Source organism: Accipiter gentilis, chromosome 21, assembly GCF_929443795.1.
Source record: "Accipiter gentilis chromosome 21, bAccGen1.1, whole genome shotgun sequence".
In the NCBI taxonomy this organism is placed as follows: Eukaryota; Metazoa; Chordata; class Aves; order Accipitriformes; family Accipitridae; genus Astur; species Astur gentilis.
This window is the reverse complement of record NC_064900.1, coordinates 12,553,433-12,579,427: the sequence shown is the minus strand read 5'-3', so window position 1 is coordinate 12,579,427 and position 25,995 is coordinate 12,553,433. Positions and strand designations below refer to the sequence as shown.

At 39.4% G+C, this 25,995-nt stretch overlaps 1 protein-coding gene across 1 annotated transcript in view; it reads right to left on the bottom strand.

Annotated features, from left to right (window-relative positions):
* The window catches only part of TMPRSS7 (transmembrane serine protease 7), a 31,025-nt gene extending 6,868 nt beyond the window's left edge, over nt 1-24,157 (bottom strand). Inside the window, exons 1-13 of the mRNA XM_049824318.1 lie at nt 24,072-24,157; nt 19,611-19,809; nt 18,717-18,847; nt 16,233-16,300; nt 15,232-15,425; nt 14,257-14,295; nt 11,765-11,993; nt 10,253-10,383; nt 8,295-8,407; nt 6,551-6,657; nt 2,299-2,435; nt 1,033-1,140; nt 263-373 (exon numbers count right to left, since the gene is read on the bottom strand). Coding sequence (XP_049680275.1) covers nt 263-373; nt 1,033-1,140; nt 2,299-2,435; nt 6,551-6,657; nt 8,295-8,407; nt 10,253-10,383; nt 11,765-11,993; nt 14,257-14,295; nt 15,232-15,425; nt 16,233-16,300; nt 18,717-18,847; nt 19,611-19,809; nt 24,072-24,122 — 1,618 coding nt within the window. The 5' untranslated portion in view covers nt 24,123-24,157. The remainder of the gene's footprint in view (nt 1-262; nt 374-1,032; nt 1,141-2,298; nt 2,436-6,550; nt 6,658-8,294; nt 8,408-10,252; nt 10,384-11,764; nt 11,994-14,256; nt 14,296-15,231; nt 15,426-16,232; nt 16,301-18,716; nt 18,848-19,610; nt 19,810-24,071) is intronic.
* Between the last annotated feature and the right edge of the window lie 1,838 nt (nt 24,158-25,995).

Genomic DNA, 25,995 nt, shown 5'->3' with positions numbered 1-25,995 from the left:
AGATCCCCAATCCTGCACCCAGAGTACTTAATTCTTCTGCCAGTATTTTGCTAAAACAGATGTTCATGAGCTCGTTAAAAAGAAACAGTTTAAAATCAGTAATGACTGCTTTATAATCATATCAGAAAACTGAACAGAATTGTATAGCCTGAGTTAGATCTGATAGCGCCTCTTAACTCTTTGAATACAGCATCCAGTATTCAAGTCAGGATTCGACTGATGATAGAAGAGTGAAAAAAATTAATCAAGAGAGTAGCCTTACTGTGGGTGCAGTTCTGCTCATCTTTTCCATTCTCACAGTCACTTACTCCATTGCAGGCAAGCAGGTTATCCTGTGTTATGAAGCTGGAGTTACAGTTCCACTCAGGGACATCTTTAAAAACATAAGTCAAATCAGCTACCGAAGTGTGCTTGTAATGCTAACACTACCCTTCCGACTATGCCCAGGTACCACTTTTATACCTTCACTGCACAATACAAGGATGAGTAAGAGTGCCACATTATGCATGGAGAAAATAAAGCACAAAGGAGTTCAGTGACCTATCCCAGTTCACAAATTGCCCCAAGTGAAGTGGTCCAACTTCAAATCCTCTTTCACCATGGACATTTATTATCATTCTCACCTACTCTATTCACTGCAATTTGTCATTCCCCATGAAAATAAAATAACTCATCTCAAAATAGAACAAAACTTTGTAATTACCAGCATTTATCACATGAGGAAAAACTAAAATATAGCCTATTATGGCTATTTTTGCACATCTAACTTTCTTCCTCCTGCTTTCTAGTGACATACCTTCTTCATCCTCAGTTTTTCCCCTTGGTAATTAAATTTATTTAATTAAATTGAATTGAGCACTCAAGAGACTGACTGATGGTCTGTACCTTGACATATAAAGGAAGCTGGAAACTTCACTCCCCCCACCCCACCCCCAAAAAAAAAGAAATCGATGTTGTTCCAGCTGCCTTCTACGACTAGAGAATACATTCATTGGGTTTTTCAGTCAAGATCTCTAGTAAGTGAATACAAACCACAAAAGAGCTCATCACTTTCATCAAAGCAGTTGTTTATCCCATCACAGCGCTGCATCTGCTGGATGCATAAGCCAGTAGAACACTTGAAGTGTCCAGGTGGACATGCTGGAGGTAAAAAAAAAAAAAAAAAAACACACCAAACAAAACCACAAAAAAAACCCAACAAAAAACAACCCACACAACTGAAAAGTTTCTTTTTCCCAAATATTGCCAGCTCATTTCAATTTACAGTCACTAAACTGTTCCAAGGAATGATAAAGTTGATCTAAATTTAATAGTCTGTATGCATTACCAACACTTAAATTGAGTTCAGATGTTGAAAACTGAGATTTAAAAAAAAAAAGAAGAAAAAACATCTCCAATGTTCCAATTCAGCTGTTACTGCAATTTGTACTGCAGACTCTACACTAAGACTGGACCAAATCAGCCAGTGTTTACGGTGCCACATAAGACAGCCATCTTCTTTTAAAGGGCACTCTCACTTTCAATAACCAAAATCTGCAGCACTTTGCAACTTTGGTTAGTCACCTGTATTGAGGTGACTTACGAATGACATAAATGTTTGCCTTTTAAAATAAAATCATGAAGTTACCATCTTTTTGTATACTCCACATATATGTAATGCATAAAATTGCTCTAATGTGATGAGTAACTATGACTAGAAAACATTGCCTCTCTACTACTTTAACGACATGAACGTATGAGATTAAAACGGGGGGGAAAGTATCTGTAAACTATTTCAGGACTTGAAAAGACTTGCAGTCAGTAGACTGTTTTATCAATTTTTAAGAAGTTTTTCAGCTCAGATTTCTACTTGCACACCAAGTATTTAAATTGATAGAAATACTGGAATAAGCAGTTGTACCTTCTGTTCGTTACGTGGAAGCCTTTGTAGTAATAGAAACCTTGCAAACAATACCTCAGCGTGAAAACAACCAGGAACAGCAGACTTCAATTGACTGCACCGTGGCCATAGCCACGCAGGAAGCTTTAGGGACCGTGCAGAAGAGAGCAGGCTGTGTGCGTACAGGAAACCAGAGCATGCTGCACATGCCCACAAACTTTAGCTGCATAGCCTTGAGGAACTAGAAAAGGCTCTTTGTTTGCTAGTTACCTGACTTGGTAAGATTAGAAAAGAAAAGAAACAAAAACCCAACAGAGAATTTCCTCCGTGAACCCAATTAAGTCCTACCAGACCTCAAAAATGCTGCTTCGCAGGTCTGAAATACAAAGATGGGTTGAAAAAGATAAAATCCATCTTACGCTGGCTGATGTTATAGCTGCCATACTCCACCAGAAGTGGCTTCTCCGAGACCTTCGAACTGCACTGAAGCTCGATGTTGACAGCAGAACTTGCAATGTGGAAGACTGTTTGGTGATCAACATAGTAACCGCAGTACCTAAAAGTGTTCATTGGAGTTCTAGAGCAGCCTTCAAATCAAAATTGCCTTATGTACAATTTAAATGTCAACATCACTGAAATTCAGCAATACAGTCAGCTGCCATACTTGAAGAACCAAAATCTGAAATGGTACACAAATTCCCCAAAATGCTGGTCATAATCCTTCGTGACCACACACATGCAAACAGAACGTTTTGCCAGAAAGTCTAGAGGAATAGAGATGTAATGAAGAAATTTATCAAGACAAACATGGGTACTCTTGTCACCACTTCTGATATCTGTTTTCAAAAGGTTTGGATTTTGGGGAAGACTTAAGTTTGGTGGAAGGGAAACCGTCAGCACAGTGGAGAGCAAATTTAGCTGCTCCGATTTTGACGATTGCACCTAAAGAAGAGTGCACAAAGGCTTTGGGATAAAATTGGTCCAACTACTTTGGAGGCAGAGGGGAATACATTTAGGGAAACTGAAAATATTTCTAAGTAGTTACACAGCCTTCATCCACCTTTAGCATTCTGGAATTTTACCTTTGAAAGTCATGTCTTCAAATAACTAGTCTAGATTAAAAAAAAAAAAAAAAAAAAAAAAAAAAAAAAAAAAAAAAAACACCCTTGGCCATGCTTCTACTTTAAGCTGTCATTTTGGCAAAGAGCTTGGACTTCTGCCTAGGTGCCACTTAACTCAGAGAAACCTAAATGCTCCTTGATGCCAGCAAACATTTAATCCATCCATTGCTAATGCATTTCCATTGCCTCTTTCATCAAAGATGCCAAAGATGTTGCAAATGGCATTTAGATGTTACTCTAGCTGGGGCGGGGGCGGGGGCAACAAAGCAAAACAGAACCCCACAACCAAAACAAACCGCCAAAAACCCCACCAAAACACTCCCTCCTCCCCCCCCCCCCCCAAACCACCACAAATCTTTAACAAGGAAAGGTTGCTGGATTGCGCTTTGAAAATTAGAGTTGGTTTTAAATGTAGCAAACCACTGAACATTGACAGTACAGGTTGCTCTAGAAGTAGAAATAAGGACCCCCTCCTCAGTTCCACTAAAATGCCCCAAAAATGTGGCACTTATGAGAAAAACATCTGGCTTTAAGACTCCTGTCAAGAAAAGTTCTTATCAGTCTAAGTAGATTTAAAAGCAGAAGCAGCTGTATTGATTCTTAGCACACTTGGCACACACCCTTGCTTGACCAGCAGTGTAAGGTCATACGCTGCAGATAGAATGAAGAACATGAAAATAGATTACTGTATTGTTAAATGGACTATTATCAAGAGGTAAATGTTTCCCTCATTTATTTTGACAACACCAGGCATTGCACCAGGACTACTCTTCATGTCAATGAATGCAGGGAAATTGGTCAGTGATTTCCCTGTGGATAGACATGTCTGGATGTCCTGTGCACCCCACTGAAGCACGCCATAGGGAATGGCCATGCTCATTCATACATTTCCGTATGTGCTTTGTTTCATCCTATGAAAATGAAACATCCTTTTAACAGACCTAGGAGATTCTGTTCCAGCAATGTGAAAAATAAATGAAGAAAACAATTTAAAAAATAAACTCCTCTTATACATCCTGGAAACAGCTAAAAAAAGAAAAAGAGTTAGTTTACAGCTTTCTACTATAGTAAAGTTAACTGTCAAAAAAAAAAAAAAAAATCTGTCAGGGCTAAGAGTGAAGACTTCCTGCTGCAGAAAGTCATCTTCTCACTCATTTTAGTGTCTCTGTCGATGTTCCCAACCTAAAACAGCCTGCCAAAGTGAGTAACAAAATGCCACCTAACCATCTGATTGCCTTCAGTTAGCCCACATACATTTTCTACATTTCTCCTTCTGTCAGTGACTTAGACAAGTTCCCTCCAACAAACCTTAGCACCATTTCAAAAAAAATTGCATTAACCACTTCTCAGCCACATAAAACAACCTCACCTCTCCAGAAGTAGAGGAAGCTCCTGTCCATCTGTGGAAGAGCTGAGACAGCTATGCCAAGGAAGCTATCTCCTGTACAGAGTGAGAAACACCATATGCTTGTGGGATTTGTAAGACAGAGCTACAGATCCTTGGGAGCCTTCAACTGATGTTTTACTAGCTATTTCTCCACCACAAATGGAGGTTGCAAGGCACCATCTGTAATTCTGTGCCATTGCTACGGAAAGAAAATAATTAAGGGGATCCTGTCCCATATGTTGAAGCAGGGAGTAGGATACCTTTTCAGGGGATGAGTAGATACATGCATCCTGTAGCAGAGACAATGGGATGTTGCACCAATGGCTTTAAGGAAAATAAAACACTGGCAGCCTCTTTGCTCACATAAACTTCTAGCAGTCTGTTCACAGAGACCCATTGATATTTCTGCCTATGAGAATTTCAGCAAAAGCAGTTCATCAGCTGTGACTCCTGTAACTAGGCAGAGGAGCATTTGCATGTCCACTGGAAGAAAGACGAGGGAGAACTGCATGGTTTCATTCAGTGTCTCTGGTTAGATAAAGTTTTCCCTAGAGGTTTGAAGGAACATTATCTGCACCATCTTCACGGTAGCAGTCTTTATTTATCAAGAACAGTCTCCTGAAGCTTCTTAACCCTTTTACCTAAGATAGCAGAATATGCATGCTATAAGCTGCAATTGCAGAAACCTGAAAAGGTGGGTTTCCCCTCTGCCCCCATTTCATTAACCATTAAAATTTGGAGAAGGGGGAATCAAATATAAAAATGCTTCATGCTTTAAATCATACTTCTTCCATGGAAAGTACACATAGAACAGAAAGTCAGAGAGGATCAAAAGCCTTATTTTGGGTGAAAAAGACACTTTAAAAGGAGAACCTGTCTTGGCCTACTTATATCATCAGCAACTTGCAACAGAAACCAGGAGTATGTGTTCTTGCGCAGCACTTCAAAAGTAACCCAGAGTGCATTTCTAAGGGTCATACTCTGACATTTGATCCTGTGGAATGCATAATTGGTAAGCTCGTTTAAAAGCTGCTCTTTCATATAGAGAGTCTTTACCATATGAACCCATCCACATTTTTTTCTCCAGATTTTGCCTTTATTTGATTCATACCTCAGCCATCCCTAATATCTCAGATCTTTCCAACTGTGTCATAAAAAGAACACAAAAAATCCCCACAAACACACCAAATGCTGTCTGTTTTGACTGGTATTTTTACGTGCCCATCTAGTCCAGCAATGAATTCCCATCAAGGCACAATTTTAGGAGCTTCAGAAAAACTGAATTTTCTTTAAGTACAACATGGTATCAAAGAATACAGAATGTTTTTTCTACAGTCTGGAATTATTTCAGTTACACTCTTAAAGGCCTGACTGACTTTTCTCAGTTTCACTAGCAAGTTCAGAAATTCAGTTTCAAGTCTGATCTTACTGAGGTTTCCATTTGAACAGCTTTAAAAAAAAAAAAAATTAAAAAAAATTCCAACATCCTAAATCTAACCTTGCCTCATCATCTCATGATCAAAAGATTACTTAAAAAACTGAGGAAAAAGTGGGTGGACTATGCGCATGGGAAAGCGGCAGTATTTTAATAGAAAAAGAAAAAAAGGCAGCAATATTTTAATAAAAAACACTTAAGAAATACAGTGGTACCTTTGCAGCCAATCTGTGTGGTTTCTCTTTCAAGACCCAGTGACCGGAATGCGGAAGCAGTTACTCTTCTATTCCCAATAATCTCATTATAATAGCTTTCACTGAGAAGTTAATTAGGTCCGGTGTCCTCATGAGCAATCATAGAATTAAGTTACACTTAAAAGGTTTTTAACAGACCTTGTTCAATGATCCCAGAAAACCCAGAATTATTTTAGGGTTCACAGGACATCTGCCTTCACCCATCCCTTCCCATTTCTTTATCTCCAGAGAGTACCAAAGGCTCTTGTTTTCATCTCTCTTGTACTTCTCAATAGAAATTATATATGTGTGTGTGTGTATATATATATATATATATAAAAAAACAAAGACTCAGTTACATCATCAAAGCGAAAGAACAGTAAGAGACACCAGTGAAGTATCTCTGTCTTCATGGAAACTCTGAGTGAGCTGCAGTAGTGATGGGAAGGTTTATTTTGGTAATGTTAGTTTAATAACCCATGCAGAAGTACTTACATGTGTTCATTAATTTTCCACCATCCTCGCTCACAGCCTTTAATATTCTTCTCACTGATGGTATAGTTATGAAACTTCAGAGCTATACCAAGGCTCTTCTGTGGAGTCTGTTGTGAGCAAGAAAGACAGTGCAGTCATCTTTTTCCTTTTGTGGACATAGTACACCAAAGTCTTTAAACTTATCTCGGCAATTACGGTGCTTGGCAATGCCATGCTCTGGGAGCTGCGCTGACTTCACCAGCTCGACAGCCAGCACTTGAGGCACCTGCCAACTATTCAGTCTTGAGTAAAAGCAAAGGTTGGCAAAGCCCCACCACAGCTGCAGGCTTTCTCCCCCTCTAGCCAACAGCCCTTTCGCCTTCAAAAAGCCACTGGCCATAGAAAGCAGCTTTTGTATCAAGATCAAAGGACTCAAACGCATCCAAATTTACTTGTGCAGGGACACACGGCCCCAGCGGATTGTTAGCTAAGACACTGCACTGAATACCTGTGTCACCTTTGTAATGTTAGGAGTTACTCCTACCACAATATCGTAGTCTTCTGCTAGCACCTGCTCAGCCAAGCTTTCTTTAGCATTTTGCAAAAGATTTTTAAACCCAGCAGTACCATGAGGGTTCATAATTAGAGTTTCCTTTATCAAAAGGAACAGAACCTTTTTGCAAGACAAGGCAATATTCCTTTGAAAACAAAGGCTGGTTCAGGACAAGAATCCAGAAATGGACATTTTTCTCCTCCTCTCTTACAGAAAACATGATATGGGAAATAAGGGAAGTTTCAGCATTGAACTACTGGGAAATTAAACTGTTTTGAGAAATAAGTCTTGGGGGTTGCCCATATTAAGTGTCCAGAAACTTTTGCCTCAGAAGTCCAGGGTGAATTGAAGACCTGAAGTTTAGCAAAAAAGTAATCGCCTTTGCTTTTTAGAAGAGGAAGAGGCTGTAGGTCATGACTAGCTGGACTCCATTCAGATTGGTGTGATTCAATGTGGGCAACCACTAGCTTCACCAGACATAAGCAGAAAGATGGGTAAACAGTGGACTGCATCGTATCCATTACCATATTCTTTGGAGAGAAAAACACTGAAGGGCAAACCATAAGTTAAAGATCACATTTTAGCAGCATCGATAAGAAAACACTAACGTCATCAGACAAGGCATGACAAAACTATTTTAAACCAATGTAAACTTTCAGTCATTTGCTTTCGGGAAAGTACCTCAACAGATGCAGAAAAAGGATACCAAGAAAAACCTGTCTGTGGGATTGTGCTGATAGGACAGACCATCTTAGAAGAAAAAGTCAGTTTATTAAGCATAACAAAATAGACTGAAAAGAGATATCAGAGAAGTGACCGTAATAACTAGATTAGAGGAATCTTTTGTACATCATTTTTTTCCAAATTTTTGGGGGTGGGAAGAGGGGAATGAAAACCAGAAAAGTCTTACATTCTTTGCTGTGAAGTATTTCTGCAGGCTAAACATCTGAACTTACCTCAGCTCTTCACCTTTATAGTAGGCCAGCTTAGGAACTATGTTCTCTTTGTTAGAAATAAGAGCACAGAAAAAAAAAGAAAAAACCCAATACAAAAAACCTGAGCACAGCCAGCTATTCAGCTATATCATTTCCATAAACTGCCACATGTGTAAGGGTCCAGGTTACACCCTACACAGTTGTGTCTGCTATACTTACAGGCTCCGTGTGCCCAAAACATGCAAGGGTGCCTAAGAGAGAAAGAGATTCGTGTTACCTGGAAGTTCCATACACAAAGACATTTTGGAGGATAATAGCTTGGGTAATAGGGACTTGTGATTCTCCCTTCATAGCCAATCTTCTCTTTTGTCACTATTGCTTTTCCACACCCTAGGGGAACAAAAGGAAGCAAAAGTTAGTAAACCTTAGTATGCTTCCAGCAAAGCTACTCAGTGGGCTAAGCATCCAAATTATCAAAAGTCTTCTACTGCAAAACAGGGCAGCTTAGGAATTATATTTATCTGGGTTCATGTTGTAAAAAGATACCCTTCCCAATGATGCACACGGACAGACAAGGGATGTAAAAAAACTAGGAATGCTTGCTGGGCTGTGCAGAACCAGGAGAAAACATTGTGAAGTATTATATTGGTTATTTCACTGAATCAGCTCTGCAAACAAGTCTCAGTGAACAGCGTTGCACATCAACACATCCACGCTGCAGTAGTACATCAAGATCTCTAGTCCTAAAATGCAGCCAGTTAGAAGAGAAATGGACAATGTGCTAATCTAATCAGCCTCCTGGAAGCCAAAACTTTCTTTTATGACTGCTCAATGGATTTAGAGAATTCATTAAAAACAACACACGCACACAAAAGCCAACAAAGAAAACTGTTCTGGTTTCAACTGGGATAGAGTTAATTGTCTTTTTAGTAGCTGGTATGTTTTTGAGTTTGCATTAAGAATGTTGATAACACTGATGTTTTCAGTTGTTGCTAAGTAATGTTTAGTCTAAAGTCAAGAATTTTTCAGCTTCTGATGCCCAGCCAGCGAGAAGGGTGGAAGGGCAGGAGGAGTTAGAAGGGGACACAGCCAGGACAGCTGATCCAAACTGGCCAACAGGGTATTCCATACCATGGGACGTCACACCTAGTATAGAAACTGGGAAGAGTGGGGGCAGGGGGATTGCTGCTTGGGCACTAAGTGGGTGTCAGTCAGTGGGTGGTGAGCAATTGCACTGTGCATCACTTGCATATTCCAATCCTTTTATTATTACTATTGTCATTTTATTAGTGTTACTATTATCATTATTAGTTTCTTCTTTTCTGTTCTATTAAATTGTTCTTATCTCAACCCATGATTTTTACTTTTTTTTTTTTTTTTTTCCCCCTCCAATTCTCTCCCCCACCCCACTGGATGGGGGGGAGTGAGTGAGCAGCTGCATGGTGCTTAGTTGCTGGCTGGGGTTAAACCACGACAAAACTCCAGCCCTGAATTTAAACCAAGCAACCAAAAATAACAGCCCTGAATTTAAAGCTACTTACGACGAAGAATATCACATGCTTTTATGATGGTATTTTAATGTATAATTACTCTCAACATGGAAAGTATACAGCATCTTTCAGAGCAGCTTGAATTTCCTTGTATTGGATTGTGTTAGATTTTTCTCCTTGTGCTACTAGCGTGATATCCCTTGTACTATTTGTGATTATGATCTAACCACTTCTTAAAGCAATAAAAAACAGATAATGGACTTGACAGACAAACATAACTAACTGACTCCTTTGTCTTAATGAGGCGGCAGGGACCGATAGAAAATGCAGACAAAGCTACTGAAGTTCTATTTTCTGAAAGTAGTTTTTAGTGCTGAACTCCTTCCACCTTTAACATCATCAGTGAGTCCCAAACCAGGAGAGAGGCCAGAGCAGTGCTACACCTAGAATAACATCTCCATCTACTGGCACATTGCAGTCCTGACCAGCTGGATTCAGTCAGTGCTGGTTTCAGCCTTCTACCTTCATATTTCACTTAAGGACAGATAATTTGCAAAGATTCAATTACTCAAGAGGAAGGCAGACATCAGTAATGCAGAAGAGATGAAGGAAAGACAGGCATGTAGAAAAAACAGAAACTGAGATACAGGAGTCATTTGTCTGTACTCAGGAATATGACAGCCACTTTGGGGTCTTAGACAGAAACAATACAATAAACACATTTCCAAACACAGAACAAACCTACTTTCTTGTGTAATGACCTCAAAATAGCCATGGAATTCCTTCCATTCCTTTATTTGTGCTGCCTTAAACATTACCAGCATGAGATTATTCGTGGACACGAGTGACACCAATGAATTGGCTGGTTCACAAGCTCTGAGAAAGGAGAGTACGTACATAAGCAATCAGTAAAAAAACAAACAAACAAAAAACCAAAACCCCAACACATTGCTCTCATTCTGTGCATAAGTTTTCCACTGGTGCAGAGCTTACCTATTTCAAAGCCTAGTAAAAGCTCTATGCTCTTAAACACAGGAGTACCTGTTACAAGGCCAGTTAGAAACAGTATTGGAAAGTCACTTCTTACAAAAAAGAAAAATTGCAAACACGAAAAGGAAGATGGGTAGCTCTAGGAGATAATACTGACTTTCAGCCTTCACTCCAAGCGAAAATGAATGAAGCCAATAGTAAAGAAAGGCTTGTAGAAAGAGAAAATTTATTTTATTAGACCAATAGATTTAGGTTGGAGACTGGGAAAGACAAGCAAGTTATTCTTCAAGTCAGAAATTAAGAACCTCAACCAATCAACTAGTCTCATAAAAAAAAAAAATGTTACTTTCCATATGCATTACCTAGCAGATATCCTCAGTCCTCTACAAATACTAACAAGTAAGTCAACACCATCTGCTGTTTTATAGACAAGTCAGTGAGTGATTCAGATTACTAGAGGACAGCTCTTGAAAAGGACTGAAAAGCCAATGCTCTTTTTTGAGGCTTATACACACACTGACAGGCCAGAGAAAAGGATTTCAGGGTCAAAACACTGAGCTCTTCGTCTACTCTATGGACATGCTGCCTTCACCTTTTGGTATGACAAAGATCTATGGAACTAGCTACCAGGAATTTCAAACAAAAAATCCCCAAACAAGCCTACTAGATCATTAAAAAGAGAGGAAAAAAAAAATAGAAAATAATTTTAAAAGAAAGTCCACATCCCTCAACCCATCAGAGCTTCAACTCTAGATTTTAACAACCCTTTAAGCTACTCAAATAGAGCAGCTAAAAAAAAAAAACACTGAACTGGTAAGTAGTGGTAAGTATCCAAAGAATCACAAGACTTAGTTTTAGAACTTCAGTCTTCGTATGAAGAGCACTAATCCTCATATGGAAGTAGAGTTTGCTTAGGGGAGGAAATTTTGACATTTTCTTTTAGTTAGCACCTGTTTCCTGATGAGAAACAGAAAATTCCATCCAGTAATGTGTGAACTTCTTATAGTTCTGCAGCTAGGTGAAGATGAACTGCAGTTGAAGAAGAAAGGAGGATTTAAAGAATATTTGTTTATTTTATCAGCAAGATCAACTTTTCCATTTCTAAAAAAAAAAAAAAGTGTTTTGCCAGGTGTTGTGTGCATAACTCATGAAAAGCAGAGTATTTTTAACAAAACAAACCAAAACCCACCAAAAACACGGTCAACAAATCTACAGGAAAAAAACCCAAATAATCGTCAATGAATTCTCAATGAAAAATTATACTCACCGGTACAGTATCTTATGTTTGATTGGCATCAGAGAGTCATAAATGGTTAGCGAGTCAGTGATGCAGTTGTCCGCTTCAATCTGAAGGGATACTATTGAAAGGCGAATAAGATGGCCCACTGATGCAATCAGCTTAAAATAGCAGATCGTTCCCCCTGAGTTAGCGTGGATATCCAGAGGAAAGTGTTCATGTAGGTGATCAGCATACAGATCATACATACAATTTGTTCCTGTGGAAATGTCACATTTTCAACACTAGATACTCACTACAAAACTGATAAATCCTTATTGAGTAGAAAAAAAAAAAACCCAAAACCCAAACCAAAAAAACCACCCCAAAACTCTACCTAGAAATAATTTTAAACTAAAGCAACATATGAAAGCATAGCTAAACTTTAAAACAAAGTAGTGTATGCCACTCTTTTTTTGCATCTTAGTTATAAGTCTGTGGTCAAGGAAAAGTCTATTCATATAACTACAGAACATTGCAAACAGTGCTGTAAATAAGTCTTTGTAGGGTATCTGCACAAAAGCACCACCATTTTGTACAAGTATTCTCAGTTAAAGATCTGCAGAGCCCCCAGACGATAAAATACTTAAATCAAATAATTGTTCACTGGGAAACATGCGTCAAGGCAGAAATCAACTGCTCACGCCTACAGAGATTAGGAAATTTATACTAAGTAAAAGAAAAACAAAATAAAAATCAAGCTACGTTTTTTTATCACTCTGGGTGTTTTAGATCATTTTTCAGTCATCAGGCTTCTCAATGTTTTATTGTGAAATGAGCTGTAAGTGCTACCACTAAATTCAGATTCACCAATTCAGTCAGGTTGGAAGGGATGCTAGGACCTTTCTTGTTCAATGCCCTGCTCAAAGCAGGGTCAAAATTAATTCAGGCCAGGAGTTTGTCCTGTCAAGTCTTGAAAACTTTTGCAGCACTAGAAGTCACTGTTAGAAATGGAAGTACCATGAAATGTAAGCAATACAGCCTAATCTACAAGCCACTTTTTTTCCCAATTAAGCTGAAACAATTGTTGCTTTCAAGTCAAACGTATTGAAGTCTTTATTTCAATTCAAGGTTGCAGCTCCCATTCAGCAAAGAGCTTAGGGATTTTTTTGTTTGGTCGTATCTAAAACTCTTAACATAACCCTTTGAAAGGTGAGGAGGAAGAAAATGCAAACTAGGGTAATAAGATCCAAAGTAAATATTTGCATTAATTTCTGCCTATTAAAAAGACAAGTCTCTGAAATAGTTACTATCATGGAACACCAATTAGAGCACTGTGAAAGTTCACTGTCGATTGTTGACTCAAAGTAAATGTTGGCCTTTTAACCAGCAGTTAATCAAGGCAGGAAGTGGCAGGCTTTGTCTGACTTCCACTTCTAATTTGCAGTCTTGAAACTAACGTTATGAATGTTCATGAACAATCTCTAAGGGTCACGTACCATTCAACTGAATTACAGTTATAACTATTTAAAGCTTTGGTTGAGCCATTGTTCTTCCTTCTTGTTCTTATCTCTTCCCAATAACATTCTTCTTTATAATAGTTATTTGTGCTTATTTACTTGCTTCTAACAAAGCCGGCTTTGATCATAATCTTCAGAATTATGTGACTGCAATCATTTCTACCAAGTAGTTAATAACGTGGCGAGCTCACTGCTGGTGAGGAGCATGGTGCAGAGATTTTAGAGCTGGCTCTGGAACTAGAAGTAATGCAAGCATACGAGTTTGAAACCAAAGCTGGATAGTCTTTACCCAAGCAGACCCTGCACAGCCAGATACCATAGCAATGCCAGTCACTCACAGTAGCTGAAACTCTACCAATCCCTTCTCCAACCCAGTCTTCACTAAATCTGCACTCCAGTGCTGTACCTGAAATAATAACTAGGTGCGTCTTCATGCCAAAGTAACTCCACTGCTCTCAAAATACAACCAGGCGATGCGCCTTCCTTCTACGCTGCTGCATTAACACTTTCACTTCTGCACCATATTCTGTGGTCCTGCGCAGATACACTCAAGATACCGCAACAAATATAAGACTTTCTCAACTCCTGTGGCAATCCATGTTGTTGTTCCCCTGCAACATCACTGCATACCAGCACTGTGCTTCTCAGATACTAGCTGCTACCTGTGGTTGACTACACTAAGTCTCTCAAAGACACCTAGAATATGGCAGGTCATCCTTCTCCCTTTGTGTCAAAGATGCCATAAAAGCCCTAAAAAAGCCTTAATGTCAATATTTATTTCCTACCATGCCACTAGGTACACCTAAAAAATTTACCAGTCAGACTAAAGGCAGAGAGTTTCTGTCTGTATTTGTCGCACTCAAGACTCTTGGTCATTCTTAGAGCAACTCAGGACATAAATGCCAAGGCTGAATTCAACCTTCTTAAATTAACACCGAACAGTATCTTTGAGTCTAAGACATGAACTAAAAGCTTTGTTCTCCACCTCTCCTCTGCCAGGAAGCTGCTAAAATGGTGAATTACCTGTTCCTGTTGTCGACCAATAATCTGACCGAAGACCTGCTACACAGAAAGACAGTTGTGTGAGTTTTCTCATTTACCCAAAATCCAGAATTCACAGTGTAAAATCAATCACACTCCTTTAATCATAACACTAAACACACGGGACAAAACAGCTATCTCAACGAGGGAGGCTGCCCAAGCCCCCTTAATTTCTGCAAATTCTGCAAGCAGCTTTGGAAGTATCATGTTCCCAGACATCATAGCACCTGAGGCAAGAAGAAACTGCATGTCAATTAAGCAGTCAAGTTTAATTGAAGGACTGAGACAGAGGTACCCAGGAGATTGTTTTCTCATCCTTTACCACAGTCTTTTTCAGCTTTCAATTGGACAGAGTTGTTCAAATGAAGCCTGTTCTGTCCTTTGTTCACACAGCTGAAAAAAATCACATAACATTTTGTAGCTAATTACATTAAAAAAAATACTTGAATCCTACATCACTAATTTCTTCCCCAGACAGGAGTGGCATGGGAATTGTTTAATGAATGGGCAGCTTTATAATCTGTTTCTTAATCTTTAATAAAGGGGTGACAAGAATCTCACTTTCAATGGAGGCGCTAAAAAGTTTGGTCCATGTGGAAACCTTAACCCTTCATCTTTTTTATAAAGCCACAGACTAACCCAAATCTGAGCTGGCTACAAGGTATCAGGCTTAGCTCCCGAGTTGGAACAGAAGCACTCCACGTAAAGGAAGTTTTGCAATTGGCGTTCACAGGGATACGTTGTACCTTCATTTGACCTCAAATCTGGTTTTCATTGTCTTTTTTTTTTTTATCCCCCCCCATCCCCCTCCCCGCCCCACCCCCAATGATTTTAGTATTAGAAGCTAAAGATGCTGGGTAAAGATTTTGGTTTATTTTTAGAATTTGCTACTCCAAGAAAAAAATGTTTGCTTAACACAGTGTTTCCTCAAGGATATGGGTATGTGCTAATACTAACCACTAAGTACAATGGAGTCCATGTCAACCGCAAGGCCCTGAAGACTTCCCACCGAGGTCCGGTTAATGACACTTGTCTGAATGGAATCCTTTAAAATGGCAGCCACACAATCCTCACACAACGCTTGGCCTTTCGCCTGTGGTACCACAAATACGATCCAGAAATGAATAAGGAGGCCTCCGTTGTTGTTGTTACTGAAATAAAAAGGTCCTACGGATTACCATCATGTTGAAAGTTTTCTTAAGGCTGGACTCTCAACACAAACTTCTGAAGTACAAATTTAGAAGAGTATGGCTTATTTCCATCTTGCCTTGTTGCTTTGACACCCTGAATGTATTTTCTTTCCTAAAAAAATAAGAAAACACCAACCAACCAAAAACAAACCCAAACAAAGCAAGCCCAAAATGCACTCCTCACAGCCAGTTGAGCACCTTCACGAGGCTGACTTCCTGAGGGCTCCTGGCTTTTGAGATTTATGGAAATCATCATATCTACTTGAATTAGAGCTGGATTATCTTCTAAAGATTACTGGATTGGAATAACTAATCCTCTAGCATTAATTGCATACATAATATTAGAGTAAATGTACTTTATTGCAGTATAGGGATTTTCCCCTTCTTCTCTCAGTAGAAAACAGTTTTCTACCAAAAACGTTACTTATAAAATACATGCAACTTGGTCAATAATACAGAGTTGTGCTCTGCATATTTAAGTGGTTAAACTTCTCTGTGACCTATCAGCCAAAGCATCACAAAACCTCTTTAGGGACATTATTTCTGTTTACCTTAGATTATGCTCCTGGCAGACAAGCAACTGCTTATATGACTTCAGTTTGCCCTTACTTTTGTGAAATGAATTGGTACAGGTTATAAATGTATTTTGCTATTAGTACAAGTGCATAGCAAAGAGAGTAAATAACCACCAAAAATAGGTTTCTCTTGTGGGCTCATTACATTATATACTACCCAACAGAAACACAATTACATTAACTACAGTTTTACCTGACTTCTGAAACTGTAGACTGCTTATAAAATTTGGAGAAAGAGGAAGTCGTGTAGACCAAGTTCATCTGAAAGAGAAAGTATTAAGCCAATGAAGATTTAGCACTTCTGAAAAATCAGCCGTACCTAGAGATATTATATGCCTAGGCTTCCTAGGAACATCAACTTTTCTACCAAGAATATGCAATCTGCAAACATTTCCAGAAATACAGCAGCCAAGATAGGCAGAGCAGCAGACAAGAACAGACCAGCTCTGCAATGGGCACATAACAAGTCCAGTACTCCCAGGAAACATCAAATCTTCTGCCCATGGCCCACTGACGTGTACAGCAATGCTTTTTCCAAAGAAATGAGTTTTTAAAAGAGTGCACATTCTTTGCCCAGCAAATCCCAAACACAGAGGGCTTCTCTATCCTGATGTTGAAACTTAGGGCCAGTCTTCAGGAAATAAGCACATACTCATAACATTCTGTGTGTTGGTACTAAGGTGCAGTTAACAGCACATATCAGAGCTTTTTCCGCAGAATCACAGAAAGACTGAGGTTGGAAGGGACTGCTGGAGAGCATCTAGTCCAACCCCTCTGCTCAAAGCAGGATCAACTATACCAGGTTGCTCAGGGCCACGTCCAGTTGAGTATCTGCTCCAGTGTTTGATCACCTTTACAGTCAAAATGGCTTTTCTAATGCTTACATGGAATTTTCTTGCATTTCAATTCAGACTGTGTCTATTTTCTTCACTAACAGCTTCATATTAACATATTTATTTCCAATACACAGTGTAATGTATGTGGAAAAGGAAAAACTCTGTTCATTTCATGCCTTTGGGGAAAGCAAGCTCTCAGTTCCACCAGTTTTTTGTATGTGTGTGATGGTGACAATAACCTTCACTCCTCTTGTTCAAAGAGGCACACTTCTAAAGCCACAAGGTGGCATGTACCTCAAGCTGTTCAGACCTCCTCCTGCTCCTTAATGGTTAAAATTAGTGCCCAAGGGACTGTAACATGGATTATTTTGAAGCAAAGGCTGTAAAAAATCACATTAATATTATTCCCTAACTTTCAGTGTTTGACAAAGTTTGAACGGTTATTTTAAGGGCTTAAATAGAATGAGTGGAGCTCAATCTTTCTCCAGATTAGGCTACAAGGGATTTTATATATTAATGTTACTATCAAAGGGGAAAGGAGCCTATCTTCAGAGGTTCTTCTACTACCACTCAAGGGGTCTCCGGGCCAGGAGCCATGAACAAAAGGGTTTCAAGGAGAAAACCAAACAAAACCCCCAGTCCCCCACATCCCTGCTAGCAATTTTAGCCAACAGTCATGTCACCAAGAAGTGCAGTTTCAGTTTCAATGCAAAATCCATTGGTGACTTCAGGCAAAGTTTACAGACAAAAAAAAGCAATTTCCAAGTTATGTTCGAGTAGGAGGTGGTGACACCAGCAGTTCACACCTGCTGTCTGTCACCTCTCTTCACTATGTGTGACAATGGCAGGATGCTCTGGGACAAAAGCAAGGCACAAGGCTCAGGGCAGGTTAGAGGTGCTCCATGAAGAGTGGGAAAAGGGCACTACTTGTGCTTGTTGTCTGTCCCCCCTGCCTGAAAGCACTTCAGCTGTTAACGTGCAGGACTAGGAAAACTAAACTGTCTGCTTTCAGGTCTTTTGTGAGGGCTTCAGCTTTTAGAGGGGGGAGAGAAAAAGATAGAACTGGAAAACAGGAATGTGAGTTCATATTATAAAATGACAAAAACTTTGCGGCTATTCAAAAATCTCTTGGTTGTATCTGATGTTGTTATTTTTTTGTTCGTTTAGCAGTTTCTGTACTATTGCTTGAATCCTTATGCGGACAGCGCTGCATTTCCTGGCATTAATGTCTTTTCCTCCTTACACCAAATGTCTTTAAAGTCAAATTCCCTTTTAACCAAGATTCCCACCCCTCTCTTCCCACTGCAGAGCAGCCTTAACTGCTTTGACTGGTGCAAGGCATTTGGGAATAATAATGGTCTTTAGAATACCTAGAATCAGAAGGAAGTGTAAATGTAAATACGTTTGAGAGCTCTAGGGTAATTATAGATGCTTTAAGGCAGAGGACTGGCAGCAGATACCAATTTAAATGCAAAAGACTTCATTGGTATAATGTCTCAAAAGTGGCAATTAAGTTTTGAAGGGCTTTTGTAGAGTTCTATTCATAGACCCCAATTTGTGGGGGGAAATATGTACAATTCTCAGTAAATGTAAAAGTCAAACAGACCTTTTCAAAACTCAGTTTGTGATTAACAAACTGTAAGCAGTCAGGTCCTTCCTACCTCCAGATAGCCACCCTTTGTACATAATCTTCCAGAGGGGCAAAAAAAGAAAGGGGGGGGGGGGGGAGAGAGAGGGCGAGGGGGAGCAGAACACCACAGCAGACTCAATAACACCTGGAAGTCACACCTCTTGTTCACAGCCCTGATCTTTTTGCTAGCCAAGCAGCCCACTCGTCTTACCACATGCTGCACATTCTGTGCCATGGAGAGGAATTCTTTCGACTCCTTCTGCCTATATTCTGGGAGAAACTCTATGTTGGCAACACGAAACAGTCCAACAAAATACAGTGCATCTTTGTTTTCTGCCTGAACTGCAAGAAACAAAGATGACAGTTAGCCCTTTTTTTTTAACTTTTTATTAAAATAACAATGAGATTTTTCTGTGATTAAATTCTAAACCAAATTAACCTGTTCGGCCTTACAGTGGAAACAACTACCAAAAGAACACTACTTTTTCACAGCCAAACCATTCTAGATGAGTACCACAATATGGTTAATTGAGCACCTGTTCCCCACATACAAGGTAAGATATCACCATACAAATGAACCAGCATAATGAAGGCAATATCAACATCCAGGTGCTGGAGCATCCCTAAGGAATCTTAGGCAGTATTGGCATCAGGATTCTAAAGAGGAGAACATAGCTTTTACTGCCCAATTAGACACATCTGTATTTTACTCCCCTTTAATGCCTTTAAATCTATTCTGCATGAGAGACAAATGACTTACCTGACCTTCAACAAGCCAAGAAACACAGTGGAAGTCAAAATTTCTGAGCAATCAAGTTTATAGGAACTGTCAGGTCTGTGCAATTAGCTAGCACATAAAAAAAAAATGTTTTGCATAACACTTAAAAAAAAAAAGTCACACTTCCTAAAGCCAGAAGCTCTGCCTGCTTTTATAATTGCTTGTTAAGTCTTAACAAAGGCACGCAAAAGTCTTTCAGGCCCCATTTAAATAAGTTCCGTGTTTATTTTAGAAACAGCCTCCAGGACAAGTGAGATCCTAAACCCGACTGAAAGTGCTATTGGGGACAGTGATGTATGAAATTGGCATGAGCTTTCAGCAACTCACCAATGAAGAGCCACAGTAATGTCCAGGTTACAACTCCTAAAATGAATAGGATGAGGGTAAAGAGAATTATTTTGTTTTGAAAATTCCACAGCAACTTATCTTTTTTCTTCATTTTCAATTTGCCATGTTTTTTCCTTGCCAGAATCCTCTTTGCCAACTTATCTTCTGCAGCTACCATTTGGACTGAGATGTTGACTACCTAAAATAAGGTGAAAGACAACAAAAAATGTGGAACATTTCTAAGAGCAATTGACTGAGCAACAGCTAGAAGAGATTCCCACATAAATCTGTCTGTTACTGCATATACACAACTATAATTAACTTAGTAGCTGTTTAAAACTCCAGTCAGAAAGTAAGGTCCTTTTCTTCAAAACACTTGCAAATGTAACAGAGTCAGTCCCTATTGCAGAAGGATGCGAAAACACAACATACCCTAGGATAACAGCTCAACATGCAACAGCTACCCACCATTAACCATATGAATGAATGCCTATATCCTTGTGCATACCTCATTAGTATAAAGTAAATTCTCCCTCTTTAGACCAGAGGGTAGATAATGTTGAGTTACCTTGTACTGTCTGCAGCCAAGATGTATACACAGACAAGTACTGTAGAACGGCAGCTGGGTAACATCACCTAACAAGGTGTCTCATGACCCAAACTTTTGCTATGCTTATGCAAGTTTGGTGCAGAAGCAGACACACATTCACCCATTCATTCCTCCTTTTGTGTGAAGTGGGAGGGAGGGATTAGCACGATATTCAAATAGTCAATCCTTGTTCCAATAGCACAGCTTGTGCCTTCCCTGCTAAGGAACCAGGAGACAGGTACATGTACACCTTCTAGCTCATGCTCAACATGACACTGCTGTTCCCCCCCCACACCGCCCCAAATTTTTAAAAAGCTACTTTCTTGTCAGACCAGAACTGTCCCAAGATGAGTGGGTTCAATCCATTCATTTCTCAGAAAAAAAAGTTCCACTTCCTTTCAGGACAAGGAGCAGTGGGTACAGACAGCCTCCTCCTGCACGTCCAGCTCCCCAGGGGAAGTTCCCTCCATTGAACAGGAGGACACAGCACAAGTCTTTCTGGGATGGGACAAGGACAAGGTCTTCATCTGGTTATCCAGCCCTTTGACAGTTTATTTTGAACTACAGTGCCAGATTTTCTAATGCTAGATTCAAAGTATCTCTTGAGCGTCTTAACCAGGTACAAAAGACTACTATGTGGCCATTTCTGTATTTGCAGCAGCAGTTTCTCCTTCCTGTAAGTATCATATCTATCTACACTTTGGTCTGTTCTGGAAAGTCTGTACCAGACACTCCCCCATGCATTTTCCTCTGCAGGAGATAATCCATGCATTTAAGCATACAAATAACATCTATCAGTTGCTGCAGGCACAGCAAGAGGTGCCTGGGGAAATCTCTGGGACTTCATAAAATTCCCTCTTGGAGATCTTCCATGACAGTCAAATACTTTGTTGTGAGATCAGCTAAAGGTTCAATCACCTTTTCTCAAGTTAAATCATTATTTCATCTCTGCAGAGGTTAACTGGCCAATTCCTGGACCACTCAGGGCATTAATGACCAAGTGCACTGGGTATGAACACAGGCATAGCTGTGATACCCAGCTGCAACAGAACTAGAACTATAAAAAAACCCCTTGACTCTCCTCCTTATATCACAACTATAACATAAGTTACATAATATTGCCACATCAATATGGAATGCTGAGGAACAATATTCCAAAAACATGTTGATGCTAGTGAGAAGGAAGCTCTCAAGAGGCTGCCTTAGGATGTTGTGGTTTCTCCATGACTGGAGGTGTTGACAAACACCAGCCAGCAAGCTGCAGCAAGAGTTTTAGAGCAAAGTCTTCCATGAAGCACAAAACAGACTTTGAGACAAAACGACCTGGCTCAGGACCTCATATATACAAGGATAAATCTGAACTTCACCCTCTCAAACATAAGGAAAAAGCTTTTTTGTTTGTTTTGGTCTTAGTCTTTGGAATAGCTTAACTCCTTTCAAGGGCATTTTCAAAGTGGGTCTCCCCCCAGCCAGCTGATTTTATGCCACTTATGGGCTAGGACCTACTCAGAGGTATGTCATCTCTCAGCAAGGCAAGTCAGGAATCTCTGACAAAGACCAATGATAACTGGTGTATGATTTTCTTGAGGTGCACATAGCCTCGCTCTGCTGAGGGTCATACCCTTGTCCCATCGCCTATCCCTTTCAGTGCCCATAGAGAAACACACCAGAGAGCTCACAACCAGAAGAGATGCACGTACAACAGCACAGACCTTGACTTGGGCAGGTCTGGCTGTTCCCTATACTGGTCTCCCTATACTAGACCCTTAGTCTCTGCAGAGCTACAGCTGCAGCGAGGAGAAAGGCTGCAACCAGCTGCCAGGCTATTTACCATCATTTCATTCTTTGAAGCCTCTCAGAAGGTACACTGCAAGAGCCTGTGGCCTGATGTAGACTAAAAGGTGTGGACACAAGACACAGTTTTCATCCCTATTAATTATATTTCACTTGGAGGGAGAAGACTATGAAAGTCAGGAAGTACCCAGCTAAGAACTGCGCTCCAAGTTATCAACATGGGATGCTAAGTTTAACACAGAGGCTACAAAAACTGTGCGCTGATGGAGCTTGATGCCAAGGAAATGCCAAACTCAATTACTAGCCATTAGCAAAAGCAGTGCTGTGAAATAATCTACAATAAGTGGTTGTTTCCTTCTGCCCAACACTAGTAGAGCCGTATCTGGAGTACTGTATCCAGTTTGGGGCCTATCAGTATAACAGAGATGTTGATAAACTGGAGTAATTCCAGGAGAGGGCCACCAGGAGGCAAGGGGCTGGAGGATATGATGTACAGCAAAAACTTGAGAGCCCCATGGTTCTTTAGCTGCTGACAAGAAGGCATAGTCAGTGAGTAAATCTAATTATAGATTTCCCTACCTAAAGTGGGTTATGGAGAAGACAGACCCCCACTTGTCTCACTGATGCACAGTGAGACACACACAGCCACAAGAGTTACACATGGCAGCAGGGGAAATTCCAGCTGGAGGAGGGGAGGGGTACAGGAAAAACAAAAAGAAAATTGGATTTTAACCATGAGAGCCATACACCCGAGCCATGTCCAGAGAGGTCAGGAAACCTCCGTCCCTGGAGATATTCAAAACTCAGTGGGACAATGCCTTCAATAAAAGAGCTCTGTGTACCCGATAGTGCACTTCACAATTTCCTCAAAGAAAACATGAAAACACTGAACCGGAAGGTCTCAAACTCATGTGTTCTACTTAGGTAATTAAGTGCACTTGTTTTGCACATTCTCAAGAAAGATTCAATTTATCCCTCTTCTGTATTTTTAAAAAATGTATTGAGTACAATTCTATGTAAGAATGTAAACAAAATTGCCTATTTGTTTAAAGCTCTGATCTGTCATGTAAAGTTCCCTTATATACTCAGGCGTTCAATAGGACAGCTTAAGAGAGCCCAATGAATGCTCAGTTCTGACATCTGAGATTTGGGCCACTATCGATCAATGGGAACAGTTGCCGCTTTCATCAATATTCCCCCAAGAGTATTTTATATTTAAGTTTTTCCATGTCATTCCTTTTTGTAGCTGTAGATCTAACCAGACAGATTTATTCTTAAAAATTAAATACCAAGTTCCCATCAAGGATTGTTAAAGGCTGCTCAAGATTGACATCACTGGACTATAAGGATGCACTTGAAACAACGTTTTCATTGCATCTACTGCAATTCTAAACTTATTTTTAAAAAACTCTCTTCATGAATCAAGGCTTGCATGGCAAAGCTGTCTGTTACACAGGATTCATAGGAATATTGAATGCTATGCTCTGCATTTTAAATATCTCCCAAGGTTACATTAGTTTACCATAAACACGTTATAGTATGAAAAACAAGGGGAAAGTGGTTTCGTTCCCTCGGTAAGGATCACAGCTCTTAATTCAGCTTTCCTTTCTACTGCAACTTCGTTCTTGTATTCTAGAATTGGTTTCCAGCTAAAGCTGCAATTTGACTGTCACCATGCACTAAATTATTTAATTACTTCTTTGTCAAGAGTTAACACTCATGCAGTAATCCCCTTCTGTATCTTCTCAGGGAAAAGCAAAACACTTTACCTGCTTTAACATTGCCTTTCTTGCCTAGAAATTGATTTCTTTTTGGAAAAATGTGCTGCCATGACACCAATAAAAGCTTTTCGCATTATCACACTGACACTCCCATCATTTCAGTTGTCTGAAAATACTTGTTACGAGCAAATCTGAAGATATGCAAACATATGTTGACAATTTCAGATTGAGTTATAAACCAGAAAGTTATAACAAATCAACTGGGATGTTAAGTTTAATACTTGAGAATTAGATCAGAAGAGATCTAATAGTGTCAAGAAGTGTATGAAATCAAGAACGCTTAAGTCACCTACTTACACTTAGTACATCTTCAGGTTTAGCTGCTGGGTGATCGTTTTTTTCATCCATTCCAGCAGAATTAATTTTATTGCTTGTCCCAGCTGAAAAAGCCTTGCACCGTTTCCCAGGCACTACTCCTACTTCTGAAGCTGAAGACAGCTAACAGCAATGTCCAGGACCAAGAGAGGCATCAATTTACTTTGATGAGTTTCCAATTGTAATCTCATCTGCCCTGTTGCTCTTTGGTGAATATTAGAAGGATGCTATCAAGTAACTTTAGACATCAAAGTGGGACTGAATAAATAGACTTTTCATAGTCTTTTTAAGCTGAAATAGACTCCAACTTGTTAAAATAAAATCACAGTGCTTAAATCTATATATCATTAAAACTTCACAAAATTAGCTGCCCTAAACAAGAAAAGTAGCAAATAAAATGTAAATATGAGAGCAAAATCATGCAACTAAAGAAGGAAAATAAATTTAAGCACATTGAGTAAGAGTGCTGAGAATAGCAGATAACCATTGCAAACCAAGAACAGTATTTTGACTTTTTCCCAGAATTTCATAATATACCTTTTGAACACTCAAATTTGATTATTTTAATGTAACGGAAAAATAAGCTGCTCTAGGCAACATATTTCATATTGTTAAAACAGATCAGGCTTCAAACCGAGAATCCTTTTTGTAATCAGATGCAGGAAGTCACTTGTACCATAACAGTTCCATCCTATTTTCTTTGGTAATTAAATATTTATACAGGATGTAAACCAGTACTTTCCTCAATGGATGCTAAGTATAGACCTGTCTTCACTTTTAAGTGATAAGCAACCTCAGTGCCTTTCTTGGGTCGACCTCAGAACTGGCACTGGAGAAATGCCAATTTTTTATTAAAAAAATAAACCCCTTCTATTAATTTATCTTTGAAGATATAAAACTTAGACTAACATTCATAAAAACTTTAGCAACATAGTGGTGTAGATGTATAGAAGAGAAAAGAGGTAGTCAGACCTCATAAAAGGTGGGCTCCAGGTTTGATCCTCCATCTGAGTAACCAGCAATAGATGACTTCGGCTACAAGGCAAAAAATCCTACAGTTAGATAACTTGTAAACTAAAATATTTCTTATCTGTGTGTTAGTCTTTGGCTGATGCCCTGAAGCACAATATTTATGTCCTCCGTCATTGTTATTTGTTCTAAACCTGCAACATATTTTAATCACATGAAGTGATACTTTAAGCTCTGCGCTTTATTAATGCTTTAGTAGCATAGGAAAATCTATTCATTTATTTCATATTATTATTTATAATTGCTTCCAACTCCCACATTTTTTTTTTAATTATACTTAATTTTGGGGGGACTACTGTGGTTCTTTTAAAGTGTCCATGTAATTCCCCAAAGCCTTCCTCTATCCTGTAGACAGCGAGGTACTAGGATACAAACGGCATTTCAGAAGCTGGCCCATAGTTTAAGAGCACTGTACATAAAAATACTTTCCCTTTGTCTGTATCAAAGCCTTTTGCATGTTTATTCAATAAGTCCTTTATGCTCTGAGGCAGCACAGTTATCACCTCCAGATTTCACTTACCTTCAGCTGTTTAACTTCACATATTTTTCTCCTGAGAAGGTAAAAATAACCATGGTGTTTGTTATTGAAGTAGCAACAAGAGTCAATCAAAAAGTACAGCATTAAATGTGTGCTTTAAACCTGGTAAGAAAATTATATGCTATTTTCTCTAGATTACACAGAAAGGCTGATGTGGAAGTTACTTCCATTCCTTTGACGAGGTAAATAATGTTATTATACACCTTTCACATACCGATGGTGTATATGGGCCGCTTGCATGAAATAAATGAAGCTAAAAATAAAATGATGGAGGAGGAGGAGGTCCTCCAGGTGCCAGAGCAGAGATCCATGCTGCAGCCCGTGGAGGACACCACACCG